This window comes from Taudactylus pleione, unplaced genomic scaffold, assembly GCF_031769625.1.
Source record: "Taudactylus pleione unplaced genomic scaffold, aTauple2 ptg000687l, whole genome shotgun sequence".
Taxonomy (NCBI): Eukaryota; Metazoa; Chordata; class Amphibia; order Anura; family Myobatrachidae; genus Taudactylus; species Taudactylus pleione.
Genome location: NW_028285089.1, coordinates 4,640,862 through 4,668,624, shown reverse-complemented (window position 1 = coordinate 4,668,624; position 27,763 = coordinate 4,640,862). Strand labels below are relative to the sequence as shown.

At 43.1% G+C, this 27,763-nt stretch overlaps 1 protein-coding gene across 1 annotated transcript; it reads left to right on the top strand.

Moving 5' to 3' along the window:
* The first annotated feature begins 2,828 nt into the window (after window positions 1–2,828).
* LOC148477843 (uncharacterized) lies at window positions 2,829–4,851 on the top strand. Its single transcript, XM_088456108.1, has 3 exons — window positions 2,829–3,191; window positions 4,114–4,309; window positions 4,682–4,851. The coding sequence occupies exons 1-3, from the start codon at window positions 2,829–2,831 to the stop codon at window positions 4,849–4,851; spliced, it is 729 nt and encodes a 242-aa protein (XP_088312234.1).
* The last annotated feature ends 22,912 nt before the right edge of the window (window positions 4,852–27,763 follow it).

Sequence of the window (27,763 nt, the reverse complement as noted above, 5' to 3'; positions counted from 1 at the left end):
TCAACTCCCTCCTCGTCAATTTCCTCCTTAGTCAGGATCGGAAGTAGTCATGCAGGCCATGTCACTGGCATGACTGACTCTCCTATCCGGGATTCCTCCGGAGTATCCTGCATTGCTACGCCTCCTGCTGCCGCAGCTGCTGTTGCTGCTGCTGGGAGTTGTTCATCATCCCAGAGAGAAAGTAGGGACACCACTACTTTTACTAAACAATTGACCCTCCAACAGTCCTTAGCGAGGAGGATGAAGTACGACAGCAGTCATCCTGAAGCAAAACGTATAACTGAGGCCTTGACTGCTATGTTGGTGTTAGACGTGCGTCCGGTATCCGCCATTAGTGCAGTGGGATTTAGACAATTGATGGAGGTAGTGTGTCCCCGCTTCCAAATCCCGTCTAGATTCCACTTCACTAGGCAGGCGATACCGAGACTGTACAGAAACGTCAGAAAAAGTGTCCTCAGTGTCCTGAAAAATGCTGTTGTACCCAATGTCCACTTAACCATGGACATGTGGACAAGTGGAACAGGGCAGACTAAGGACTATATGACTGTGACAGCCCACTGGGTAGATGTATCACCTTACGCAGCAACAGCAGCAGCGTCACCAGTAGCAGCATCTCAGAAACGCCAGCTCGTTCCAAGGCAGGCTATGCTGTGTATCACCGGTTTTAGTAAGAGGCACACCGCCGACAACCTCTTAGAGAAACTGAGGGAAATCATCGCCCAGTGGCTTAACCCACTTAGACTCTCCTGGGGATTTGTGATATCTGGCAACGCCACCAATATTGTGCGGGCATTACATCTGGGCAAATTCCAGCATGTCCCATGTTTTGCTCACACAATAAACTTGGTGGTGCAGAATTTTCTGAAAAGTGACAGGGGCGTGCAGGAGAAGCTTTGGGTGGCCTGAAAAATTTCTGGCCACTTTTGCCATTCAGCGACTGCGTGCCAAAGACTGGAGCGCTAGCAAACACTCTTGAACCTGCCCTGCCATCACCTGAAGCAAGAGGTTGTGACGCGGTGGAACTCAACCCTCTATATGCTTCAGAGGATAGAGGAGCAGCAAAAGGCCATTCAAGCCTATACATCCACCTATGACATAGGCAAAGGAGGGGGTATGCACCTGACTCAAGCGCAGTGGAGAATGATTTCCGTGTTGTGCAAGGTTCTCCAGCCCTTCGAATTTGCCACACGTGAAGTCAGTTCAGACACTGCCAGCTTGAGTCAGGTCATTCCCCTCATCAGGCTTTTGCAGAAGCAGCTGGAGAAAGTGAAGGAGGAGCTAAGATGGAGCGATTCTGCTCGGCATGTGGGACTTGTGGATGAAGCCCTTCATTCGCTTTGCCAGGATTCCAGGGTGGTCAATCTGTTGAAATCAGACCACTACATTTTGGCCACCGTGCTCGATCCTAGGTTTAAAGCCTATGTGTTGTCTCTCTTTCCGGCCAACACAAGCCTGCAGAGGTGCAAAGACCTGCTGGTGAAAACACTGTCAGCTGAAGCGGAACGTGACACGTCAACAGCTCCTTCTTAATTTTCTCCCTCAACTGGGGCTGCCAGGAAAAAACTTAGGTATCCTAAGCAACCCGCTGGCCATGATGCAGGGCAGGCAGGACCAAGTTTGGACATCTGGTCCGGACTGAAGTACCTGGCAACAATTTCTGACATGTCTACTGTCACTGCATACGATACTGTCACCATTGACAGAATGGTGGAGGATTACATCGGTGACAGCATCCAAGTAGGCATGTCAGACAGTCCGTACCTGTACTGGCAGGAAAAAGAGGCAATTTGGAGGCCCCTGTACAAACTGGCTCTATTTTACCTGAGTTGCCCCCCCTCCAGTGTGTACTCCGAAAGAGTGTTTAGTGCAGCCGGGAACCTTGTCTGCGAAAGGCGTAGGAGGTTGCTTCCACAAAATGTGGAGAAGATGATGTTCATAAAAATGAATTATCAACTCTTCCAGGGAGACCAGCCTCCAGAACGTACAGAGAGACCTGTGGTGGTGGATTCCAGCGGGGACGAGTTAATACTCTGTGAGGATGAGGATGTACACAACTGAAGAGGGTGAGGAATCGGTGGATGAGGAGGATGAGGATGATATCTTGCCTCCGTAGAGCCAGTTTGTGCAGGGACAGATTAATTGCCAGCTTGTTTTGTGGGGGCCCAAACGAACCAATCATTTCAGCCACAGTCGTGTGGCAGACCCTGGCGCTGAAATGATTGGTTTGTTAAAGTGTGCATGTTCTGTTTATACAACATAAGGGTGGGTGGGAGGGCCCAAGGACAATTCCATCTTGCACCTCTTTTTTTTCTTTGCATTTGCATTATGTACAGTTTGGGGCCTAGTTTTTCAAACTGCCATCCTGTCTGCCACTGCAGTGCCACTCCGAGATGGGACACGTGTTTGTTCCGCCCACTTGTATCGCTTAGCATAGTCATCCAGCTACCTCGGTGCAATCTTTTGGACATAAAAATACTATTGTGAGGTGTGAGGTGTTCAGAATAGACTGGAAATGAGTGGAAATTAAGGTTATTGAGGTTAATAATAGCATAGGAGCAGAAAAACCCACAAATTCTGTGATTTTAGCTGTTTTTATGCTTTTTTTTAAAAAAAAAATACAGATCCAAAACACAAAACCCTGAACCCAAAACACGGAAGGGTGGTTTTGGCAAAACCAATCCAGATCCAAAACACGAAGAAAGATCCAGATCCAAAACCAAAACACAACACACGAAAAGTGGCCGGTGCACACCCCTAATATATACAGTTAAAAACTTATAAACTTTGTTTATTAAAACGTTTTTTTTTCTGCTTTCCGAGAGATAGACATGACTAGTGCCAGAGAAAGGCAATTTATCACTGGATTCCTGGAGCTATACAGAAGCCATGAGTGCTTGTGGAAAATAAAAAGTAAAGACTACAGCAACAAGCAAAAAAAAGCCGCAGCCATAGATGACCTAGTCACTTTCAGCTTGCCCTATAACGATGAGGCATCCCCGAAATGGGTGAAGACCAAAATCCAGAACCTTAGGACTGTCTTTCTAAAGGAATACAAGAAGCAGCAGGATTTGCGGGCTTCAGGAGCAGGGGCAGAAAGCGTATATAATACCACATTATGGTACTTTGACCTGCTGCGGTTCATACACGAGCATGAACCCCAAAGAGCTTCGCAGTATCTGATGGTGGAGAACGTGCCATAAAAATGGGAAGAGGACACACATGTAGCGGAACAACCGTCACCTTTGGATGCAGTAAGTACAGACACAGTGCATGCACACCATGCCAAATGTTTAATAATAAAGTCCAACATTGTCCAAATCACATCAATGGAGACAGTCCTCTTGCCATGGTACTGACACCACTCTATTAAAATAGGCCAGGTACTGCTCTCTGACCTCTTTAGTCCCCGTTTCCTCCAGATTTACAGGTGGTGACACAGAGGGCATTTAGACTGTCTCCTCTGGCTGGTCTTGGTCATCTGGCATTGCTGTGCCTGATGTTCTTTGTTGGATGTTTGTTTTGCACCTTAAAAAGTTGTGTAGAACATAGCATGCCAAGATGACCCAGTCAATTTTCTCCATGCACAAGTGGATGCTGTGTGGAATATGCGAAAGTGGCTGCTAAAAATACCAAAGGCATTCTCCACAATACGCCGAGCCCTGGATAGCTGGTGATTATAGATCCTCTTCTCTTTGGTCAGGCCCCTTTGCGCATACAGTTTCATCAAGTGTTCGTATAGTGCAAACGCCTCATCAGCCGCAAACACAAAGTTAAGACCGTGCTTTGTTTCCGCTGTTGTTGGCAATTTCAGGGTATTGGAGGTAAGTCTCAGATAGAAGTGTGTTTTTTTAAAGGACCCACAATCCGAAGCATGGCTATTTTTCGCCACATCCACAAAGATGAACTCATAGTTGGCATTCACTACCGCCATGAGTACAATACTAAAAAACCCTTTGTAATTATAATACAAAGATCCGCTATTGGCAGGTGCAGTTATGCGGATATACTTCCCATCGATCGCTCCCCGGCAGTTTGCCACCACAAAAAAAGAGAAATAAAAATTATTAAAACATTAAAATATTAATAATGCTTTATTTTTCTCTCCACCCACAGTCTGCTACACACGGCCTGGACCTGAGCTCTAACCCACAAATGCCTGCCTCAAGTAGTCAGCCTCCTTCAAAAAGAAGATTTTATCGACTCAAGACCCAAAGTGTTCAGTCACAGGCATCGGGACTACTGCAACAAGTGGAGCAGGCCCTCAAAAAAAACCCGGACATTTTTGATAATCTGGGCACCCATATTGCAAGTAGTTTCTGTGTAATGTATCCGGATCAGCAGATCCACGCTGAGCGGATCGTATATGACACAGTCATAAGGGGAAAAACATAAAAATTAGGCAATACGACAAGGCTTACTGACGAACCTCTGCCCCAGCCAACTATACAGCCAGTTCAGATGATTGGGCCCTCCACATCACATTCCAACCAGCCAACCACCTACCAGCCCACTACACTGACAGGTCCAACTACATCCAACCAGTACTCCCCAACCCACTTACCCTACTCTTCAACCCACTTACCCCTCCACATGCTCAGAGGTTCCCTATAGAGCCATGCTGGAGGTGGATGAGGACCCACCTCAAATATAAAATTTTTGAACACTTAATTTTAATTATTAGATTTGATCCTAAAAATATTAAAAAGTTTTATCTTTCCCAATAGCTACTCTATGGTATTCGGTAGTGACAATGCAGATTGGACATGGTCACTAAACAAATGGCACAAGGACAGATTGTTGGATGCCGGGGCCACAATCTGTACTTGCGGCATGAGTTTCTTGGCCTATTAAATGCAGCGTCTGAACCACCCTATACCATAGAGCAGCAAAGCTATTGGGACATATAAAACTTGTTGATAATGCAGTATTATGTGTGCACGTTACCACATTTTATTCTTGAAAAGGATAATTTAAAAAAAAACAGATTTATTTATGTGGTTGTCTGCAGTATCAACAAGTTTTATCTCTCCCAATAGCTACTCTACAGTATACAGTGGTGACAACGCAGACTGGACACGGTCACAAAACACATGGCGTAAGGATAGTTTGTTGGATGCCAGGGCCACAATCAGAACTTGCGCCATGTATTTCTAGGCCTATTCGATCCATCGCCTGAACCACTGTATACCATAGAGCAGCATAGCTATTGGCGCAGATAAAACTTGTTGATAACGCACATTTTATACTACCATTATAAGCCATGTTGGTTAATAACACATAAAGAAAATGCATACATGTTGGTAGCTTTTAATTTCAAATATGCAGCCGTAAAGGTTGCCACGTTACATATATACAGACATGTTAACTGTTTGTTTTCTACATTTTGTATAAAAAATTAAAACAAAAACATTTTCTTTCACCAGAAAAACATGTGTAGTGTTTTTACTCACCTTAAAGTAGTGGTACTTCAGTACATTCACAATGGCTTTGCAGGTGTCTGGAAGGATGATGCCCAAAGCCTGGGGGGAAATGAGGATCCAAAACTTCAGGTCTTAAAAGGACCTTTCTGTAGCCAGGAACCTCAGGGTAGCAACAAGCCTCTCCTTTCCTTCACAGAAATCTCTGGCAAAGTTCTAATTAGCACTGCAGATCACAGTCCCCATTATTGAAGGACTACAATCTGACCCCTATGTACTAAACTCCAAAGAGCAAAGCTTTTCGGAGTTTAGCACCAGTAGTTTACACCATCTTCAGATGGTGTAAACTACTGTTTGTCTACGGTGTCAGCTTCCTCCGGGAAAGTCTTTCACTTCTGTTACCGCACCCACCGTCCCTGCCAGTTCCTGGTAGTACATAGCCGGGATATTTTTATTAAAAATAAAAATATCCCCGGCGAGTTGGATCGTAAATCTTCGCAGCAGTTCCGTGATTATTAATACATAGACACCTTGATCTTCAGGTTTTCCTAACAGTGTATATATAACAGATTTCCTCATTATCACATTTTAACTAATTAACACCACCTGTGGATCTTTTAAAATGTGTCAGCCAGTAATGAATACACCTGTGAACAGACTAGAATATCTATAAAACATGCACTGTTACGGGTCCTTGACAACTGATGAGCAGCGGCTCCTACCCTCTTTGATGAGGGGGGCTGCCAACGCTGAAAACAGAGTCACTCACAGTCGGCTCCTGCCTCCTCCTGGCCGGGTCCCGGTGCCTGTGCAATCGATTTGTCAGGCGCCAGGACCAGCAAATGCGCACTAGCTTTGGGGAGCGGCACATGATCATGTCACTGGCTTCCAAAGGGCTGCATTGTCTGCTGCCCCAAGGAGCCGGTTAGGGCTGGCGGAAAGGCAGAGTAGCGGCTTCCTCTTGGAAGCTGCTCTCTGCAAATAGCAGCTCGGACTGGCAGTCCCAGGGGGAGGAGACACCTCCCCCTGGGGCTGTCTGTTTTATATGTGACTGGCAGGTGGCCCTTCCAATAGGAAGCAACTTCTAGTCACAGTGTAGCCAGTGCAGTCACGGACTTCACTGACTACACTGAGGTGGTGGATTTTGCTGGGGGGGCTGCAGCCTCGCAGCCCCTAGGCAAAATCCGTAACTGCAACTGAGTATGGGAATAACTTGTATAGACAATCTATAATGTTAATTAATACAGTATTAATTACATACACTATCCAGTGTAAGGAGACGAATGTGTACATGTGTCCAGCGACTGAGTGCTAGATTCTTCTGCATTTCCCCAAGATTCCCAGTTGTGCTCCAATGCTCTGCAGAGCAGGGAGCTTAGTTTGTGGAATGACGCCCTCATTAGGAAAAAAAAATATTCTGCTCAGGTGGGTTGGCAATACTGCTACATCTAATTGCCCACCTGTATATGTCTGAAGTAATACACACACTGCACTTTGTATGAGGAGGACTATGGTCTGTTGCATGCTAATTGTGCCTCCTTCATGGGCCAGAAACACTCTTGACTGTGCCCCTGGCTGTGTCATACATTTTATATTTATATGTAATTATAATTTTTTCTTAAAAATTTAACTTTAAAGATACTGGAGTTATTCCTCAGATTGTGTATGTTTATGAGAGGGAATTTTATCATAGATATTTATACATTGTTTCCATATTAGGTTAGAACTTGATGGTCAGTAAGGGCTGGTATAGGTCCACAAACAATCAAGATGTTATTGTAGTTTAGACCCAGGGCCGGATTAAGGTCTGTGGGGGCTCCTGGGCAACAAACATGTGGGGGCCTCTATTAAATGTGACAAACTGGGGGTATGCACAATGGGGACCTTATGCAGAGCCCCCAGTAGTGTCAGTGCCCATAGTGGTAGTGCCCCGTATGCAGTGCACCCAGTAGTAGTGCCCCTTATGCAGTGCCCCCTATGCTATACTCCCATTAGTAGTGCCCCCTGTAGTAATGCCCTCTGTATAAATGCCCCAGTAGTAATACTCCTGTAGTTGTGCCCCAAATAGTAATGCCCCCCAGTAGTAATTGGGCGTGTGCCCAATAGTAATGCCCTAGTAGTAATGCCCCCTGTATAAATCTCCCAATAGTCATACCCATGTAGTTGTGCACCCAATAGTAATGTCCCCAGTAGTCATTCCCCCTTTAGTAGAGCCCTCTGTAGAAATGCCCCCAGTAGTAATGCCTCTCTATTAGTGCCACCAATACTAATGCTCCCTCTCTAGTAGAGCCCCCAATAGTAATGCCCCCTGATTAATGCCCCCAGTAGTAATGCCTCCCCCCCCAAGTAATGCCCCAAGTAGTAATTCCCCCCAGTAGTAATGCACCCCCAGTAATGCCCCCAGTAGTAATGCCTCCCCCCTCCCCGAGTAATGCCCCAGTAGTAATGCTCCCCCCTGAGTAATGCCCCCAGTAGTAATGCCCCCCGCCAGTAATGCCCCCAGTAGTAATGCCCCCCACCAGTAATGCCCCAGTAGTATTGCTCCCCCCTGAGTAATGCCCCCAGTAGTAATGCCCCCCCACCAGTAATGCCCCCAGTAGTAATGCCTCCACCCTGCCCGAGTAATGCCCCAGGTGTAATACCCCCCACCCGAGTAATGTCTCCTGTAGTAATGCCCCCCCAGTAAGGCCCCCAGTAGTAATGCCTCCCCCCTCCCCGAGTAATGCCCAAGGTGTAATGCCCCCCCCCAAGTAATGTCCCCTGTAGTAATGCCCCCCGTCAGTAAGGCCCCCAGTAGGCCGCTTGCACAAAAAAAAAGCTCATACTTACCTTAACCTAAGCCCCGCGTCCGCTGCAGTATGCTTGGCCGCTCCTCTGCACTATGGCAGAGACGTCATGACGTCTCTGCCATAGTGCTCTGCGTGAGCCGGAAGCTGGAGCTCACCTGAGCTCAAGCTTCCGACTCCGGCTGCCACTGCGGGGAGCGACCCGGGCACCCGCTGGTTACAGCGGGCGCCTGGTAAATGGAGCCTCCCTGTGGCGCCGGGGTTAGGTTGGCCGGAGGAGGCGGAACTGGTTCCATCTCCTCCGGTCCACTTTAACCCCGATGGGTATGGGGGCCCTTAACGTATGGGGGCCCAGAGACAATCACCCCTGTCACCCCCCCCCCCCGTTAATCTGGCCCTGTTTTGACCATTCACTAAAAAGAACTGAGAGGAAAAGAACTGTGGTAGTGCTGAAAGTATTTCATTTGATGTATATATTTCTTCCAACACAAATGGCCAATTACATTAAAGTCCTTTCAACTACTAATATTTTACTTTGTTTAATGATAAGGAATGTACAGTACACTTATATAATAATGGGAACAAAAGTGCAGTTAAGCTGGGTACACACTAGGACGACGGATCTGCTGCCGGTCCGGTCCGCCGTCCTATCTGACGATTGGTAAGTGCATACACACTTCGACCCGATCCATTGTGATTGACGTCACAACTGGGGGGGGCGCATTTACATGTGCCCACCCAGTTCAGCTGTCAATGCTGGTGGCCTCTGCAGTATCCATACATACAGCACGATGCACCAGTATATCTGCAGATATATTGGGCATTGGCTGTGCGGCCGATATGTCACCCGGTGTGTACCTAGCATTAGTCAATTCCTTCACAGTAACATCTGGACTTTATCACTACAACAACCTTATATGAAAGTTATATGGTTCATAGGCCTATAGCATGCTACACTATGGTCTGTCTCTTGTGTGACCTTAGTTTCAGCATTGGTATCTTTAGAATCTTCTGTTCCTGTCTGACCGAAAAACAACCTTATCATACCACACTATTGTCTCCGCATCCTTTCATTATCTAAGAATCCCACCGGTCATGGCCACAAACCAGTGGCAAATAATGTAATGTTAACATACAGCAAACTGGACTGTTCTTTCATCTAGACTATAATTCTGAAGTCCCAATGAATCGTTTACCCTTGTTGGCAGTGATACCACAAATAAAAGCATTTTGCTTATGAGAACATCTTTCCCTGGTCTCAGTAGTGCAGCTATACAAGACAAATCCATTGTAATGTAATAAAAGGTACTTAGATCATGTGCTATAAAACAGTCTGATACTTTAGCTGTTCTGGCAACAATAACACATCACTCAGACTTTGCTCTTATGATTTTGTCTCTCAGGAGCCATATAGAGCCTATTACAAGAATAGCACTGTTGCCCTGGCTCTGATATTTCCTTATACAATTGCATGAGCAGCTTGTAAAAGCACTTCTCAAGTAGAGAACATTGTGAGCAGGTGGTTAAGCCCAATCAACTCTTCACGGTAGCTTTGCTAAGATTTTATGTACAGGACAAGTTGTTCTTAACCCCTTTAGGAAATCAGCCACAGTCTGTCATTTTAAGTTGCCAGGGGATCTATCGATGGGCCCCATGATCATACTCAATATGATTTCCATAAACCATCACTTAAATAAACTGTATTGTGTATTTTTGTAGATTTAATCACCATCTCTCAAATTATGTATAATGGAAACTCTATAGTCTGTTAACACATTGCTTTCTGATGCATATTTGAGAACATGTTTAGCTTGGTGCAGGTCATTATGAATTGCATATACTGTCACCATTAGCAGATGCATACTCCCCAGCAGTCTTCTAATTTTGTCGGACAGTCCCAGTTTCAGTAAATTGAGCCACATTGATGGAACGGATAGGAAACAATAACATCTGATAAACTGGTTATGTTGTAAGTATGGAGACATCTTGGCATTGGTTTCTGGTGCACTTTAAAGCATAGTAATATTGTAGCTGAGCATGTAGTGTAGTTTTACAGCACTAACATCATAGAGAACATAGAATAACTGCAGCAGTCTTCAGATCCGCAGATCCCCATACCAACACATCTTCAGGGGAATCTAAATAAAGCATTGGTCATAACAGTGTGAGAAACGAGCTCTGGTGTAAGGGTCAATGATCTCAATACCTACTGTAGTTTCATCGTACTGTGCAAACAGTCATCTTGGACTAACTGGAGCACATGCTTGGTACACTTAACTTACCTACCCTCTGTACCATGACTATTTATAAATATCTAATAAATATATAATAATATGTAGGATTGTCTTTACAAACTCATGTTTTTGAATGCCTTTATTACTGGTTAAATGATGGCAATGAACTGATAGGGGTAGTTATATGCCGCACTTAGCTCTGAACTCGCAGCTTTTTGTTTACAGCCCTGTAGGTCTGTGTACAAAAAGATGCAAGTCCTAGATGAGATAATGCTGCGATGGGGGCGAGTTCAGCTGCCGTTTCTGGAGTTTCTAAGCCGTTGCAATGGATACCTTGTGGCTAATTGAATTGACCCCATAGTGTTCACGAAAATCAACACTTAAGAACCTATACACAACATGTACACATAATCAGTGTTTAGGATTTTGTTTTATGTACCCTTCAACATTTAGGTATGATAATATGCTAACATTATAAGAGCTGCATATGGTGACACCCTCACTTGATTCAAATATAAAAACATTTAGCAAAGTTGCAGTACTTTTAAAGTCAATTAATTTTTATAGTGTCTTGTATGTTATATTTTATGTACTGCAGTGTAGCACATAGTACATTAAGTTACTTGGGTTTCACAAGCGACACTTTGTTTATTATAATTTTGGGATTGTGATAACTGTTGTGTGATGTAACTTCTTTCTGCATCTATTCAAAGGTGTTTTTAATTATAACATCAATGTTACTGTTTGGGAAATAAATAGGGAAATAAACAGAAATTGTAAGTGGGTGAAAGTAAAGTAATGTGAAGGGATGGAAAAATGTTTTATATTGGGATAAAAATCAAAGTCTTTGGGCAAAATTTATTAAGCGGCGGGTTCTAAACCCCGTCGGTTTGGTGGCGGTTTGGTGGCATTTTTGCTACAGTATCTGCAGATTTACTAAGGCCAAAAATGCTGCAAAACCACTGCAAAACTGCTGTCAAAACAAATTATATAATAGTACACAACAGGGCTGTCATTTAGAAACCACGGTCAAACCACCACAAAACCCCGTAGGGTTTAGAACCCGCCGTCAAGACGCCACCAAACCGCCGGGGTTTAGAACCCACCGCTTAGTAAATTTTGCCCTTTGTGTGTTATGGGGCCCATACATCTAGACTGTATTAGGGCAATTTCCCATTCTGCTGACGCTGAGGTATCGGAGAAATCCAACATGTTAAATAATCTCAATTCCTCAGTACCGATCCGAAAATGGACGTAATCGACGAGTCAGGGATTTCTACATGTTGAATTTCTTAGATTCCCTGATGGATCGTCAATCATCAATGTCTGTGGATCAGCTTTTTTTTTGCTTACCAATTAGTGGATTGGATCGCCGTCAGCAGAACGGAGAATAGGGCCTTAGATGTATGCCCTGCATTGGACTGTTACATGTAATTAACTTCTGAATATATTATTTATTACTAATGTCATTACATTTAAAATAGGATTATTGCATATCCCTACAATGTGATATTCCTACATAATCTCAGAGGTACTAAGCCTTGAAGAGTGACAAAATGGAGAGAAAAAAGTACCAACCAATCAGCTTCTGTTATTTTACAGGCTGTTTTTTTTTTAAATTGCAGTTAGGAGCTGATTGGTTTGTACTTTATCTCTCTCCAAGGCTTAGTACATAGACCCCATAGACACATAAACCATATTTTTGATGCATATGCCAATATTGGCTACAAATAAATCTCTTCTTTAGAGCTATTGGGGAGCAAAAAGAGGTAGCCCCTGAATATTATTTTCATCTGTACTTAAATAATCCATGTTCTCTGTTTGACTCTTTGGAATTAACAGAGAATTACAGTCTCTATCAAGGGTCTCACTTATCTGCCTGTTCTAAAAATTGAAATATATCTGTACAATTACACCTAAGTCCTAAGTATTGGCCCTTTGGCACATTCTCTATCTCTATAGATTTTTACATATATATAAGTTCAGAAATTATTAAAATGTTCTTTATTTAAGTACGATGCAAATAAATGTTGGCTCATACATTTAAATATTGGTTAAATACCTCTGATAATCTCCTAATATTCTATATATATTGATAAATGTTATTAAGCTATCTATATAAGACTCCATCTTGTCACAAGATGGTGTGTGCCTTTAAGTTATTCATAGCTTTAAATGTATAATATTACAGAGACTGATTTCTGCTGAGCTTTGAGCTAAAGAACCTTGAAATGTATAAACATGCAGATAGTGTTTTGAATAAGACTGTGTAGTGAGATATAATGTGTGAATAATCTGGTATGTGGCAAAGTAAGAACACTGCTTTATATTATTGTACGACACACAAATATAGCCAGAGGGAATCTTGAAACCAAGACTGATGTTTGTATTTATTCCGTCTCCTGAGATCTCAGTAATTCAAGGGGCTGACATACACTAATGAGCTTGGGCTGGTGATTAATTACAATAGATTGATTAGGATCTATCACTTGGAGGTTTCCGTACCGAGATTCCTATCCCTGATCCATGGATGGACACATCGGGAGTGACTGGGACAGTGGATTCTAGCTTTAAACCAGGAATGAGTAATTTTGCTCAAGCTGGACTGCGCTTTTTTGGGAAACTCCCATGTCTGTCTAGGGATTCAGGTACGGAAATCTGTGTCTCAGACTCTTGTTTTTTTGTTTTGGGTTTTATTTTATGAAATGACCTGTCCAATGAATCTTTAAAAATGTATACATATTGTAATCCTTATAGATTTGAATATGAACAAATATGTTATTGTGTTTAACAGTCTAATAATTTGTTTCCCTAATTAGCATAAGTATTGTCCCTTGATACATCTTGTGATCTTTATACTTCTAGAGTGAATAGACATAGAGGTGCCTTTTGTTTGTTGATAGGGTATCATATTGATGGTGATTATCTTAACACCACACTAGGAGAATTTTGGGATTTGTTTATAACAACTTTGCCAATCAATTTACATCCCAAACGTACGGTAATAGTGTGCCCAGAATTACTAAGGAAACCCACTTTAGTAACAGAAAGGATACAAAAGAATCTGTGTCTAGTTACTTACTCTAAATAGAAGTACCTCACAGTACAGAGTTGAGTTTAGGTAAACCCACTGGGTAGAGTTTAGGTAAACCTACCAGGTACTGAGTGGAGTTTAGGTAAACCCACTGGGTAGAGTTTAGGTAAACCTACCAGGATAGAGGTTTGTAGAACCCACAGATATGGGAAATGCAGATGGCAAACATCTGTCCCACTATCAAACCCCCATGGATATTATACGTACAATGTTAGGTCCTGGGGTGACAGAAGGAATGGAGATGGCACACTTGATCTGACTAAAATTACAACAGATACGTAAGTTACATGGCTCCTGCATAGAGTAACAAACTTGAAGGCAAACTTACAATTAGCTAAAAGTGTTTAAAACAGATCTTGTTAGACAAAGAGTCACAAGAAAGGAAATAAGAAATTAATTGTATTTACTCTAAGGATTATTTTAAAGAAACATCTGTAAGGACAGTAGGCCCAAAATTGTTCAGTAAAGAATATTAATAAGTAGCTATGCCCTGATATAGACTGTAAAGTATGTGATGATTTGGAAATATGGTGCTGCAAATTGTAGAGGTTGTAAACTGAAGGTATCATATACTGAACCAGAAAATATACCAGAAATTAGAATAAGAATAAGAAAAATACATAGAAATGTGAACATCCTTGATTAAGTTGTGGAGAGTGCTAAATTGTTTATGATTTTAAATGTAAAGTTAAGTGCATGTAAAATTGCAAAAGGTAGATTTCAGAAATGTGTTAAAACATCTTAGTTTAATCCAACATGTTTGGAGATGCCCATACAATGTAATAGTTGAGTTTTTTAAAAGAAATTGATTTTGCATCAGATGCTGAAGTTTTGCTATTGAGTTTTGCTATTGTGTATCTGAGATCTGACAATCTCCCTTTAAGAAATTCTGAAGGGAGGGGGAGTGAGTGTTCACAAGAAGTTGAGATGTCAGGTGTTGATTTACACACAGCAGCTAGTGCAGAAATGAGTAAGTTTGAGATACATAGAGAAGAATGTGAAGTTATACAGATAGAACTTCAGACTGAGATTAAGCAATGTATTCACACTACACGAAATATGTTTGACCAAAGAAGTGATTGTGTGATGAAAATGTCTGATGATTTCCCATAAAGTAAACGAAATGTTGAAATCCATAAATAAGAATTAGTGAGCTTAAGAAGTAGTTAATGTAGAAAAAAACATAAATTAAGATCTATGTTCAATGAAATTTAAATGTGATGTTAGTGAGATATTCAAAGATTTGAAAGTATGACATAATTGCTCACAAAAGGCTCAGTGAAAAATCTCTGTGTATGCTGAGTTTTGTCTTACTGATATTTTTCTCTGTAAAGAGAGGAGTGACATTCCACAGGCCAGCAAGCAAATCAAAATTGTTTTTACTTTTTGGTATGAGCCTTTGTTTTAATGATACTACATAAATATGTATGAGTGTTGTATGGTTATGGTATTACGGGGACAATGTAAGCAATGCTGTCCACCTTTTCCTTGATCCTGTACAAGGACTTATAAGGTTATCGCAACTTACATATATGTTACCCACAGTAAGTAAGTTGGATTGTAACATTGAAGTGTTTACAGCAAGTGTTGAAATGTAACAATTATTGAGAAGGTAACATTAATAACATAAGGATTGTCCTCATCTCAGTAAACCTATGTGTATGTGTATTAGAATAGAACATGCATAGCCAAACAATCACAAGAAGATCGCTCCCAGAATTACAGACCTCTGAATATGACCAGTCATAGAGTCCTGCAATATATTGTATCCATCTGGGGCTGCTAAAGATGTTACTCAGTTCAAATTAACCTCACCAGAAGATTTGACCTCCTCTGTAGTCCTGACCACTGGCCACTGGCCTGGATGGTCAAATGCAGTATTTACAAAAGACAAATCCATTGCAGATTATTGTAAATAATGGTGTAATAGTCTCAGATGACTGCCTACCTAATCTTTTAGAGGCAAATTTATGGTCAACATTAAATGCTATAATATACAAAGATGGGGAAGTGACTTTAGCTCATTAATGTTGTCTATACTGAAGTAAGACATTTTGCTAAAGTCCATGATATGTTATAGGCACAGGGTAAAATAGATATAAGGCTACTGCCCATTTAAACTTAAATCTAACATGTGGCCAGTAAAACAATATCCTTTCAGATCAGATCAAGTAACCTAATAGGTAGAAGGTTACAGGTTTGATACACTAACGGTACCTAATCTGCACACTGTCATGGCTGCCGACACTAGAGACTCCTGGAGGGAGGCAGGCCGACTGGGCACAATAAACTGGGGTGGTATTAGGAATTACCTTTCCATGAAACTCAGTAGCACAGGATAAAAGTAAAATAGAATTTATTCACAAATGAATTATAAACAGCAAGGTCTCAAATAAAGTCTCAAACAGCACAGAGGTTCATACATGCAATAATATGTATAGGAGAGAATCCCCAAATATATATAAGCAGTCTTTAGCATATAGGAACTAACGTGGTAGGGAACCCCGAGTCCAGAATGAGGCTAACACCTCAGGATGACATTAAGGACCTTTGCCAGGGTAGAACCCTGTAATAATGGAAATCCGGAGCAGAGCAGTCCCTGCAGAATAATATAGTTCCAGGACAGGGCCGTGTCCTGCGGTGCAGTGAGAGATGAAGCAAAGTTGAGCCTTGTGGAGTAGTGAAGTCGGAGCAGTGTTAAGCCCTGTAAGACAATGAGATTCCAGGACAGGGTTGAGCCCTGCGGCGTGGCTAGAAATCAGAGCAGGGTTGAGCCCTGTGATGCAGAGAGGATTGTAATAGGGTTGAGCCCCGTGATGCGGAGAAGATTGTAGTGTGGTTGAGCCCAGTGACGCGGAGAAGATTGTAGTGGGGTTGAGCCCCGGGATGCAGAGAAGATTGTAGCGTGGTTGAGCCCCGTGATGCAGAGAAGATTGTAGCGGGGTTGAGCCCCAGGATGCAGAGAAGATTGTAGCAGGGTTGAGCCCTGTGATGCAGAGAAGATTGTAGCAGGGTTGGGCCCTGTAATGTGGCTAGGGTTTGGAGCGGGGTTGAGCCCCGTGATGCAGAGATGACACTGTAACAGTGCAGTTGACAACTGTAACAAGGATGAGTTTAATATCCACAGGAACAGAAAGACAACAGGCAAAGTAAATAGTGCAGCAAAACTGTGAAAGAGCAGTGATGGAGCAATCATCAATACTTAGGCATTAGGAATGCTGGGCCCTGTAGTGCAGTTGGTGACTGACATGAGAAGTTAATCTGGAGTACAACAAAGTCCACAGCAATCCACAGGCACAGCGGGGATCTGGCAGGAGACCAAGAAAAGACCTGAAAGCAACGTTGCACAGACACTGAGACACAGTTAGTAACAGGCTTTATACTAGAGGTCTGTGATCCATAGGAAGTTTCAGAACATGTGACCCAAATGGAATCAGGTTTGAAATAATGAGCAATCTAGGAATTCCAGAACCTGACGACACCTGGGAAACAGATGATCACTTTAACACTCTATCCCCTGAATGAGAAGCATGCCAGGAAGCAGGATAGCTCCTCCAATGACCACAATGGAACTTTGGCAAAAGTAGTCTATCTTTATGTACTGAAATAGTCGCAGTCCTGACAGTTCCCCCCCCTTTTTGGGTGGTCTCTGAACACGCACCAGGTTTTAAAGGGAATTTAGCATAAAAATTACGTATCAACTTAGGAGCATGGACATCAGAGTCTTTAATCCAAGATCTCTCCTCCGGGCCGTAACCCTTCCAGTCTACAAGATATTGCAATTGATTTTGATGCTTACGTGAATCCAGAATCTTATCGATCTCAAACTCCACACCTCGAGCAGTTGTTATAGGAGGTACTTTAGGCAAGCTGTTATGAAATCGATTAAGAATCAATGGTCTAAGCAGGGAGACATGAAAGGAGTTAGGTACATGCATAGTTGGAGGTAACTGTAACTTACTTGCCACTGGTTTGATAATTTTTATAATACGAAAAGGACCAATATACCAGGGAGCAAACTTCATGGTAGATACTTTAAGTCAAAGATTTCTAGTAGACAACCAGACATGATCCCCATCAGAATACTTATGAACAGCCGAACGTTTTCTATCAGCAAAGGTTTTATAATTGTGAGAGGCTTTCCTAAGACACTTATGTACCTGGGTCCAAATTCCAGAAAAATGTTGGAGGGTAGCTTTAGCTGCTGGGACATCCACAGTAGGAATTGACTGATGCTCAGGAACTCAAGGATGTCGACCAGTATTGGCAAATAAAGGACTTACACCTGTAGCAGACGAATAATGAAAGTTATGAGCAAACTTAGCCCAAGGCAAAAAAATCCATCCAATCATCTTGGGAGGAAGAAATATACATTCTTAAGAAGGTCTCCAACTCCTGGTTCACTCTTTCAATTTGTCCATTTGACTGAGGATGATATGCAGAAGAAAACTGTAATTTAATTTGCAATGATGAACATAAAGCCCTCCAAAACCGAGCAACAAACTGGACACCCCGATCAGACACTATCTCAGAAGGAAGTCCATGAAGACTAAATATCTCTTTGATAAATATTTTGTGCTAATTTGGGGGCTGATGGAATTCGAGCCAAAGGACAAAAATGAGCCATCCTGGTAAAACAATCTACCACTACCCAAATAACTGTACACCCCCTAGACACAGGAAGATCTGTCATAAAATCCACGGAAAGATGGGTCCATGGTTGGGTGGGAATGGGTAGTGGGTCGAGAGGACCAACTGGAGACTGCCGGGAGGACTTATGTTGTACACACTTAGAACAAGAACGTATAAACTCTTGGACATCTTTTTTCATGGAAGACCACCAATAGGGACGTTGCAAAAAAGAGTACATTTATGAACCCCTGGATGTCCTGAGTAATGAGAATTATGAGCCCAGGAAAGAATTATACCTCGTAACTCAGGTGCCACAAGTATCTTCCCAGGAGGAGGATCAGGAGAGATGGAAATTGAAGAAAAGGCCAGAGGGTTTATTATAGGGTACCTTTGATCCTCATTTTGTTCTTTCTCTTCCAACATTGATTGTGAGAGAGCATCTGCCTTTTTATTCAAATAAACCTGGATGATACCTGAGGACAAAATCAAAATGAGAAAAAAAGAGTGCCCAACGAGCTTGTCATGGGTGGCAGTCTTCAAATACAACAAATTTTTATGGTCTGTAAAAATAGTAACAGGATGTTTTGCACCTTCTAATAAATATCTCCACTCTCCCAAAGCTAACTTAATAGCTAACAGTTCCTGGTCCCCGATGGAGTAATTACTCTCAGCACTAGAAAACTTTTGTGAAAAGAATCCACAAGACACTGTTCTCCCATCTGCAGCCACTTGAGACAAAACAGCCCCAACTCCATAAGTGGAAGCATCCACTTCTAGCATAAATGGTTTCTCAACGTCAGATTGAACTAGAATGGGGGCCGCAGAAAATGCATCTTTAAGAATCTGAAGGGCATTCAATGCCTCTGGGGACCATACTTTGGGATTAGCCCCTTTTTTGGTCATAGCAGTAATTGGGGCTACAATCATTGAAAAAGCTTTGATAAACTTTCTGTAATAATTGGCAAAGCCTAAAAATCTCGGAATAGACTTTAACGAAGTGGGCAAAACCCAATCTTGAATAGCCTTTAACTTTTCAGGTTCCATCTGAAGCTCAGAACCGGAGATGATATAACCCAAAAAGGGTATAACTGGAACTTCAAAAACACACTTGGAGATCTTACCATAAAGCTTATTAGCTCGAAGACGACTTAATACCTCTTTAACATGGGTACGATGATCAGAAAGATTCCTGGAAAAAATCAAAATATCATCAAGATAAACAATAACAAACTGGTAAAGTATATCTCGGAAAATTTCATTCACAGACTCCTGGAACACCGCAGGAGCATTACATAAGCCAAAAGGCATGACAAGGTTCTCATAATGGCCATCTCGCATATTAAACGTGGTTTTCCACTCATCACCCTCTTTAACTCTGATCAAGTTATAAGCTCCTTTTAGATCATGTTTAGTAAATAGTTGAGAACCCTTAACTCTATCAAACAATTCCGTAATGAGAGGCAAAGGATATTTATTTTTTACCGTAATCTCATTTAGACCTCTAAAGTCCATACATGGACAAAGACCACCATCTTTTTTCTTTACAAAAAAGAAGCCCGCTCCAGCAGGAGATGAAGAAGGCCTAATAAACCCCTTTCGTAGGTTATCTCGCACATACTCCGACAGGGCTTAAGTCTCAGGAACAGAGAGAGGTTATACTCGACCTTTAGGTGGCATTTTACCAGGGATAACTTCAATAGGACAATCCCAGGGACGATGCGGTAGAAGTTCGTCTGCTGCCTGCTCAGAAAAGACATCAGCAAATTCATGATAAGGCTGTGGGAGAGAAAGTGGAACATCTACTTTCACTTCAGCCAATCGTACCACAGGAATCAAACAATTTAATTTGCATTTGGGACTCCAAGAAAGAATTTGAGAACAAGTCCAATCAATATGAATAGTTAACCATGGTAAACCAAGAACTACTGTATATCATACATAGAAATAGGTAATACCAAAAACTCTAAACTTTCTTCATCCAAATCGCCTACCCTCAACTTTATAGACTTTGTTTGATGTGTAACATATCCATTAGAAATTCTAGTCCCATTTACTGCAGAAAGGGAAAAAGAATGGGTTAGTTTAACAACAGGAATTTTCAACTTTTGAACCAAAGACAATGAAAAAAATTGCCAGCTGCTCCAGAATCTAGCAATGCAAAAACTCTTGACATGAAGAACCAAGTCAGGAATGCTCACAGAAATGAAACAATCTTTTTGGGGGGAAACTTTAGAGAGTACCCCTAGTTTGACTTCCCCTCCATCAACTAGGGACGACCGTTTCCCGGCCTTATTGGACATTTAGAAAAAAAATGTTCTGAGGATGCACAATACAAGCACAGATTAGAACGCCTTCTACGTTACTTCTCCACTTCAGACAATTTGGCTTTATTAATTTGCATAGTCTCATCAGATGTACTATGAACAGAGCAAGATTGGGGAAGAGAATTTTTGGAACACAGTGCGATTCCTCTGAACCCCTCGTTCTCGCATATGCAGATCAATTTTAATAGTCAATTAAATTAACTCATCCAAACTCTCAGGAAGATCCCGAGTCACCAACTCATCTTTAAGTCTCTCAGAGAGACCATTGCAATATGCTGCTCTTAATGCCTCATTGTTCCACTTAAGTTCTGCGGCTATAGTTTGAAAATGAACCACATACTAACCAACTGGAGCTGCTCCCTGCTTTACTCGTAGAATGTCCACAGATGCAGCCACTGATCTTCCAGGTTCATCAAATATACTTTTAAAAGTAGAAACAAAAGCTTGGTAATTAGACATTAAGGAATAATTTCTCTCCCATAAAGGAGAGGCCCACTCTAGATCAGCACCAGACAATAATGACATAATATAAGCCACTTTGACATGAGGGGTGGTAATACTCTGAGGTAACAATTCAAAATTAATCTCACATTGGTTGAGAAATCCTCTACATGTTTTTGGATTACCATCATAGGAGGTGGGAGTTGGTAGGCATAAATGAGAAGCAGAAACCCCAGATGTACTTGTTACAGGAATTTTAAGAGTATCAAGATGTGTGGAAAGATCCTGCAGACACTGTAAAACTTGAACTTGAGTATTTTCCTGTACTTCCAAATGGGTGGTCAAGCCCTAAAGCACCTGTACCCCAGCAGCCTGTTCCAGATCCAAATTAATTTTTAGGTCTGTGCAAACTGTCACGGCTGCCGACATTTGAGACTCCTGGAGGGAGGCAGGCCTATTAGGCACAATAAACTGGGGTGGTCTTCGGAATGACCTTTCTATGAAACTCAGTAGCACAGGATAAAAGTAAAATAGAATTTATTCACATATGAATTATAAACAGAAAGGTCTCAAATAAAGTCACAAACAGCACAGAGGTTCACATATGCAATAATATGTATAGGATAGAATCTCCAACTATATATAAGCAGTCTTTAGCATATAGGAACTAATGTGGTAGGGAACCCCGAGTCCAGAATGAGGCTAACACCTCAGGATTACATTAAGGACCATTGCCAGGGTAGAACCCTATAATAATGGAAATCCAGAGCAGAGCAGGCCCTGCAGAATAATATAGTTCCGGGACAGGACTGAGCCCTGCGGTACAGTGAGAGATGAAGCAAACTTGAGCCTTGTGGAGTAGTGAAGTCAGAGCAGGGTTAAGCCCTGTAAGACAATGAGATTCCAGGACTGGGTTGAGCCCTGCGGCATGGCTAGAGTTCAGAGCAGGGTTGAGCCACATGATTCAGAGAGGATTGTAGTGGGGTTGACCCCTGTGATGCAGAGAAGATTGTAGCGGGGTTGAGCCCCGTGATGCAGAGAAGATTGTAGCGGGGTTGAACCCCATGATGTGGAGGAGATTGTAGCGTGGTTGAGCCCCGAGATGTGGAGAAGATTGTAATGGGGTTGAGCCCCGGGATGTGGAGAAGATTGTAGCAGGGTTGAGCCCTGTGATGCAGAGAATATTGTAGCAGGGTTGGGCCCTGTAGTGTGGCTAGGGTTCGGAGCGGGGTTGAGCCCCGTGATGCAGAGATGACACTGTAACAGTGCAGTTGACAACTGTAACAATGATGAGTTCAATATCCATAGGAACGGAAAGACAGCAGGCAAAATAAATAGTGCAGCAAAATGGTGAAAGTGCAGTGATGGAGCAATCAGCAATACTTAGGCAATAGGAATGCTGGGCCCTGTAGTGCGGCGGGTGACTGACATGAGAAGTTCATCTGGAGTACAACAAAGTCCACAGCAATCCACAAGCACAGCGGGGATCTGGCAGGAGTCCAAGAAAGGACCTGAAAGCAATGTTGCACAGACACTGAGACACAGTTAGTAACAGGCTTTATACTAGAGGTCTGTGATCAATAGGAAGTTTCAGAACATGTGACCCAAATGGAATCAGGTTTAAAATAATGAGCAGTCTAGGAATCTAGGAACAACAGAAAGCAATTATCTGTTGTTAGGCTTATGAAATACGAAGTAGCTTTGTTGTTCAAGTAATGTCACTCTTAAAGGTACAATGGTAGAATCCTGTTTTCACAGGTTTCAAAAGATGGGAGAGAATAGTGATAAAATAGCAGTAAATAGTGACAGTGTCAAGGAGGACACTGAAAATATACAAACTTTTTATTTTCCTGATCATGATTGTATTGAACTAATGAAGCAGGAATCATTGTCCTTATTTAACTTTTCAAATGTTTCTTTTGAAGATGGAGTTCCATACACAAGATATGTTGGCTACGTCAAAGCACTGTCTACTGCATTCCAGTTATCCCAAAGTGTGGGATAAAAATGAGGTACTGTCGAAGCTGGATAATTGGCTGAGACAAAATCAGCATAAAATTAGATCATAAAGACGCCATCTTGTGACTGGCCGCAAGACGCCATTTTAGAAAATGAGATCGCAAGACGCCATTTTGCGAATGGCCACCCAAGCGCCATTTTAGGTAAATTCACACTTAAGTACATATGGCAATATTACTATTAGCATCATGCGATTGCATCTTTCACCATTTCTCATACACACATTAATACGCACAATTGCGCTGTTAACTAGTCGCGTATTAGCGAATGCATAAGATCCTGTATGAAAACGCTGTTTATTAGCTTCATGCGCACGCATCTGCCCCAAGCTAACTAGCGTCTTTATATCAAAATCCAAATACTTACACAGTACATATTCACATAAAAGGTCTCATAAGCTTTACAGTATAAGATTCAAGTTTGTTCATTTATTATATTCGCTGTGAAATAAAGGTTATTTGGTAGCTAAGGTTTAATACATGATAAGTAAGTCATGTTTGATATTATACTGATCTGCACTCTTTCAACAGCATTCTGATATCGTCAGTGTGAAGATCGCAACATGCATTCTCAACTTATGGACCGCAGAGACTTAAAGCACCGAAATGTACATTACATGACCAACTGTTAGGATGTGCATGAGGCAGGAAACCAGAGACAACCAGTTGTTAGAGACTGGACTGTGTCTATTTGAATCAACCTGTTAAATGCTCTGCAACAGATGCATCCTCCTTGGGAACCAATAGCATCAGCGACAAGCCTCTCTATTGTGTTGTCTGTTTCTGTGAGAGTATAAACGTGTGTGTTGTGACCCCACTCTGAGTCTTCTTGCTGATTGCTGATTGACGGGGGTTTCTTGCTGATGCCTACATCTGGTCCTGAAGCGCTGCATATGTATAACTGTACTTGGGTCTGTATAATTCTTTGCGCTAAATTGTACTTAGATCATAGCGTGTAACTGACTGTACTTTTACTTGAAATATCACTTTGTGCTTTGGAACCACAGGTTCAAGGTCTGGAGTCTATATTTACTATATGACTGGGTTCGCAAAATAGCATCATCCTTAGAGGTTTATAGGCAGGATATTAGAAGGTATAGGTAGGATATTAGAAGGTATAGGCAGGAGTGTATAGAGGTTCTACTGTAATTCAATATCCTTAGTTGGGGGCTCATAGTGAAGTCACTTACCTACTCACACGATACATACGGTTATTGATATCTCACCAAAGGGTGGAGTGGCCACATGCAGGGTTTACCTGCAACCACTCGGTGCTGAGAAATCACTACCTGTTTTCGTGTGAGCCAGGGACACTGACTAGAATCCAGGGACAAGAGAGGAAAAAGTTTGTTTTCCTTTGTTGATAGAACCTTATGTTTAGAGGGGTGCCGCAGTATTGAGCACGCGGCTGAGTCGCAGTTTTGCACACAGTCAAGACGCACTTTTGTGTAGGCAGCTAAAGGTTGTCATACGGTTGTGTGGTAGTCGCATTATTGTGTATGCAACTGGTCGCACAATAGCGTATACGTACCGTACTTCCGGTTGTGCTGCCACGTGTTTAAACAAAGCCGTTGAGGTTTACATTTTTCAATTGATATCAATATCTGGGTTAACGTGTATTTTTCTGCGCAGGAAAAAAGTGTGTAACAGTGAGTATTTGTTGGTAGGGGTAACTTGTTCCCTAAAGTTAGAGGTACCGTATGACCTTTAAGGGCTAAGTGCTAGCCGCTCGGTAAGCAGCTTACCGTTCTATACACAGTAGCAGGTGTACATGATGTCTTTGTTGTAGAGAGGTGCGTGGAAGTAGCTGACTTAAACTTCCATAGGTGTGGAAGTTGCCCTCTTAAATCTTATCCGGGTGTGTGGAGTAGCCTTCTTCAAATCTTCACAATGTGTGGGCACTGCCATTTAAATCGTCCACAGGTAAGTGAAAGTATCTTGACTGTCTTTCACCAGTTTAAATCTTTATTGAAAAACATAGGAGTTGTTTTAGAATGGGAACCATGCAAACAATAGAGATGTTAGACAATGATGTGCTGCTAATGGAAGCGCCGCTTGGATCGGCCCGTCGTATTATGCATACTAAGTACGGTACTTATGCAATAAGGTATTGTGATGTATGGTTTAAAATGATGATGAAGAGTGTTAGACCGTTTCCCAGAATTGGTAGTTTTGATAAAGATGTATTAGATAATGTCCGGGATCACATCAGTCTGATGCGCTCCCGAGAGAAAAAGGTAAAATATTATGAATGTTTAAAGTTGTGGCAGCATGAAGGGGATGCGTGGCTTAAAAATGCGCAAGCGACACAAACTAGCATTGCGAGCGCATTGCCAGAGAATACATCCATGATGCTGAATTGCAATGCGGGTGAGGCGCAAAATGGTGCGCACGTGCAGCAAGGTAGCGTCGCAGAAGGTATTGCCAGTAGTTCACGCGCACCACCTCCACCTTATGTGGATGGATGTGCAAGTACAGTTATCAAAAATACCCATAAAAATGTAACAAGCAATTTGTACCCTCTCTTAAGCAACCATAAAGAAAATGTTCATGATGTGGATGATGAGCCTATTGACACATGCCATGTGTGATGCCCAGCGTGGCCCTGCGGGTGGTGGGTAGAGAGGGTTCTGGAAGCAGCAAGGCTCGACCGAGTTCTCCGCAGGAATGAAGAGCTCTGGTGTAAGCTGGCTGTGGTGTCAGAATGTAGGGGGTCCCCAACGCGTTTCGGCAGGGGCTCTGCCTTCTTCAAGGAGGTAAGAAGTGTGGCTATGCATGTGTGAGGTTTAAATGTGGAACTTACGGGTTCTGTGTTTGTCAGGTGGTTGAGATGACCAATCAGGGCTAAGAGTGGGTGTGGCCCATGTATCTGATAGGTCGTGGGTGATTGTGCGAGGCTAAGCCTGTGGTTGGGTGATAACGTCACGTGGTTTGGGCAGCCAATGGTTTACTGTGCAGCTGTGGTTGTGTTAGCTGGAGCTCGTGTCTGGGTGCATATGTGGCTGCTATGGGGATTGTGACGGGCTGTGAATGGTCAGCGGCGGTCATGTGGTGTCGGCAGCCAATCGTGTGCTCTGCTGGTGTGGGTGTGTATGCTGGGGCTGGTGTGCTTTAATGCATTATGCAGCTGCTATGGGGATCGAGACCGGGTGCGGTTGGTTGGAGGTGGTCACGTGGTTCTGGCAGCCAATCTTGTGCTGTGTAGGGTTTCCGTATGTTTACATGGGTTAAGGTGACAGCTGGCTCTGGCGTGCGTTGGGCGGAGGAGGTATGCAGAGTGTTTTGTGCTGTGTGGAGGATTTAATGAGCGGGCAGGGGCATGTGGCGAGTAGGGTGGGGGTCAAGGGCACCGGGGTGTGTAAGGCAATTATTGTGGAGGTGGGGATGTGAAACAGCATTGTCGTGGTAGTTTAGTCCCGTGGTGCAGGCGGCCAAATGTGTGTGTGGGGGGGTGATTATGAGGGTGATGGTTGGTGGCTCGGGTGACCGCAGGGGTCCGGGGAGGTGTGGATGGGCATCTCTCCGGGGATGGTGGCTAGGTGATCGGGCAGGGGGAGATGGAATAAGACTGGTGCGTGTGGCATGTGTCAAGCTGGCAGTGCTGTAGTGGACATTCCTGTTATGTGTATAATGGTGTCTAGATGATGGCCGCGTGTAGTGGGAGGGTGGGAGTAGTGGTTAGTATCGCTAACCTGTATGATGTGTGGAATGCCAGGGTTGTGTAAGTATATATGTGGTGTGGCCAAGTGGTTAAATCGACTGACACGGGGAAGTGTGTGTCAACGTGTGGTGAGGAGGAGTAAGGTTGGTGTGTTGACTAATAGGTTCTTAGTGTGTGGAATGTGTTTGGTGCAGTAGTGTGTAAATGGTCTTGTTGTGGAGAGGGGGGGGAAGGGGTGCCGTCTTGGGGTGGTGTGGTCACTATAGAGGCAGGAATGTGTGTGGGGGCTGGGATAAAATGTAGCGTGAGGGGGGTAGGGGGCAGGTGTGTGTTCATGTTACGGATCGGTGATGTGTGTCAGACAGGAGCCATAGCAACATAGAGAAGCGGGGGGCGGGGTGTGTCTTAAATGTGTGTGGCAGTGGGGTGTAATGGGTGCTTAATGTGCTGGGCGATGAGGTGAGGGGGACGGGGGTGGCTCGGATGAGGTCGTGACTAGGTGTATAAGTGTGAGGGCCGCTGTCTGTTGTGTCGGGGGGAGTCCGTTTGGGATGTGGGTGGGGGTGTTGGAATTGGTGGTGCAGGCGATATAAAGGGTATGGGGGTGGTAGTGATCAAGGTGTCAGGGTGTGTATGTGTTAGGGCAGGGTTGGTTGGGGAAGGGGATGTCAAGGTAACGGTGATGCGGGGGGTGAATGGGGATCACTGATTCTGGGTGTCAGCATTTGAAGGTGAGTATGGCTTGATGGGGGCGGTAGGGGGAGGTGGTAGATGATTTAGTGGAGGGGGGGTTTGGATGGTCAGAGGGTGGAAGGTCGGATTGTCTTGACATTTTAAGAGGTTGAGTACGCGGGGTTGCGTGGGGATCGGTGTTGTTAATGTGTCAAGTATATGGTGGCCGTGTTCATTTGGAGATGACTGATTTAATCTCGTTATCGATGTTTAGTCCTTTGGGTGCTAGTGTTTTGAGGGTGAAGATCCACCGGAGTTCTTCCTTGTTTAGGGTCTTGGTGTGGTTCCCTCCCCTCCAGTTTTTCTTGATGTGTTTAATGCCTGTGAATCTGATGCCTGTCGTGTTGCTATGGTGGTGTTCTTGGAAGTGTATCGGTATGCTGTGGTTGTCTGTCTGTTTCGTGATGTTTCTGAGGTGTTCTTG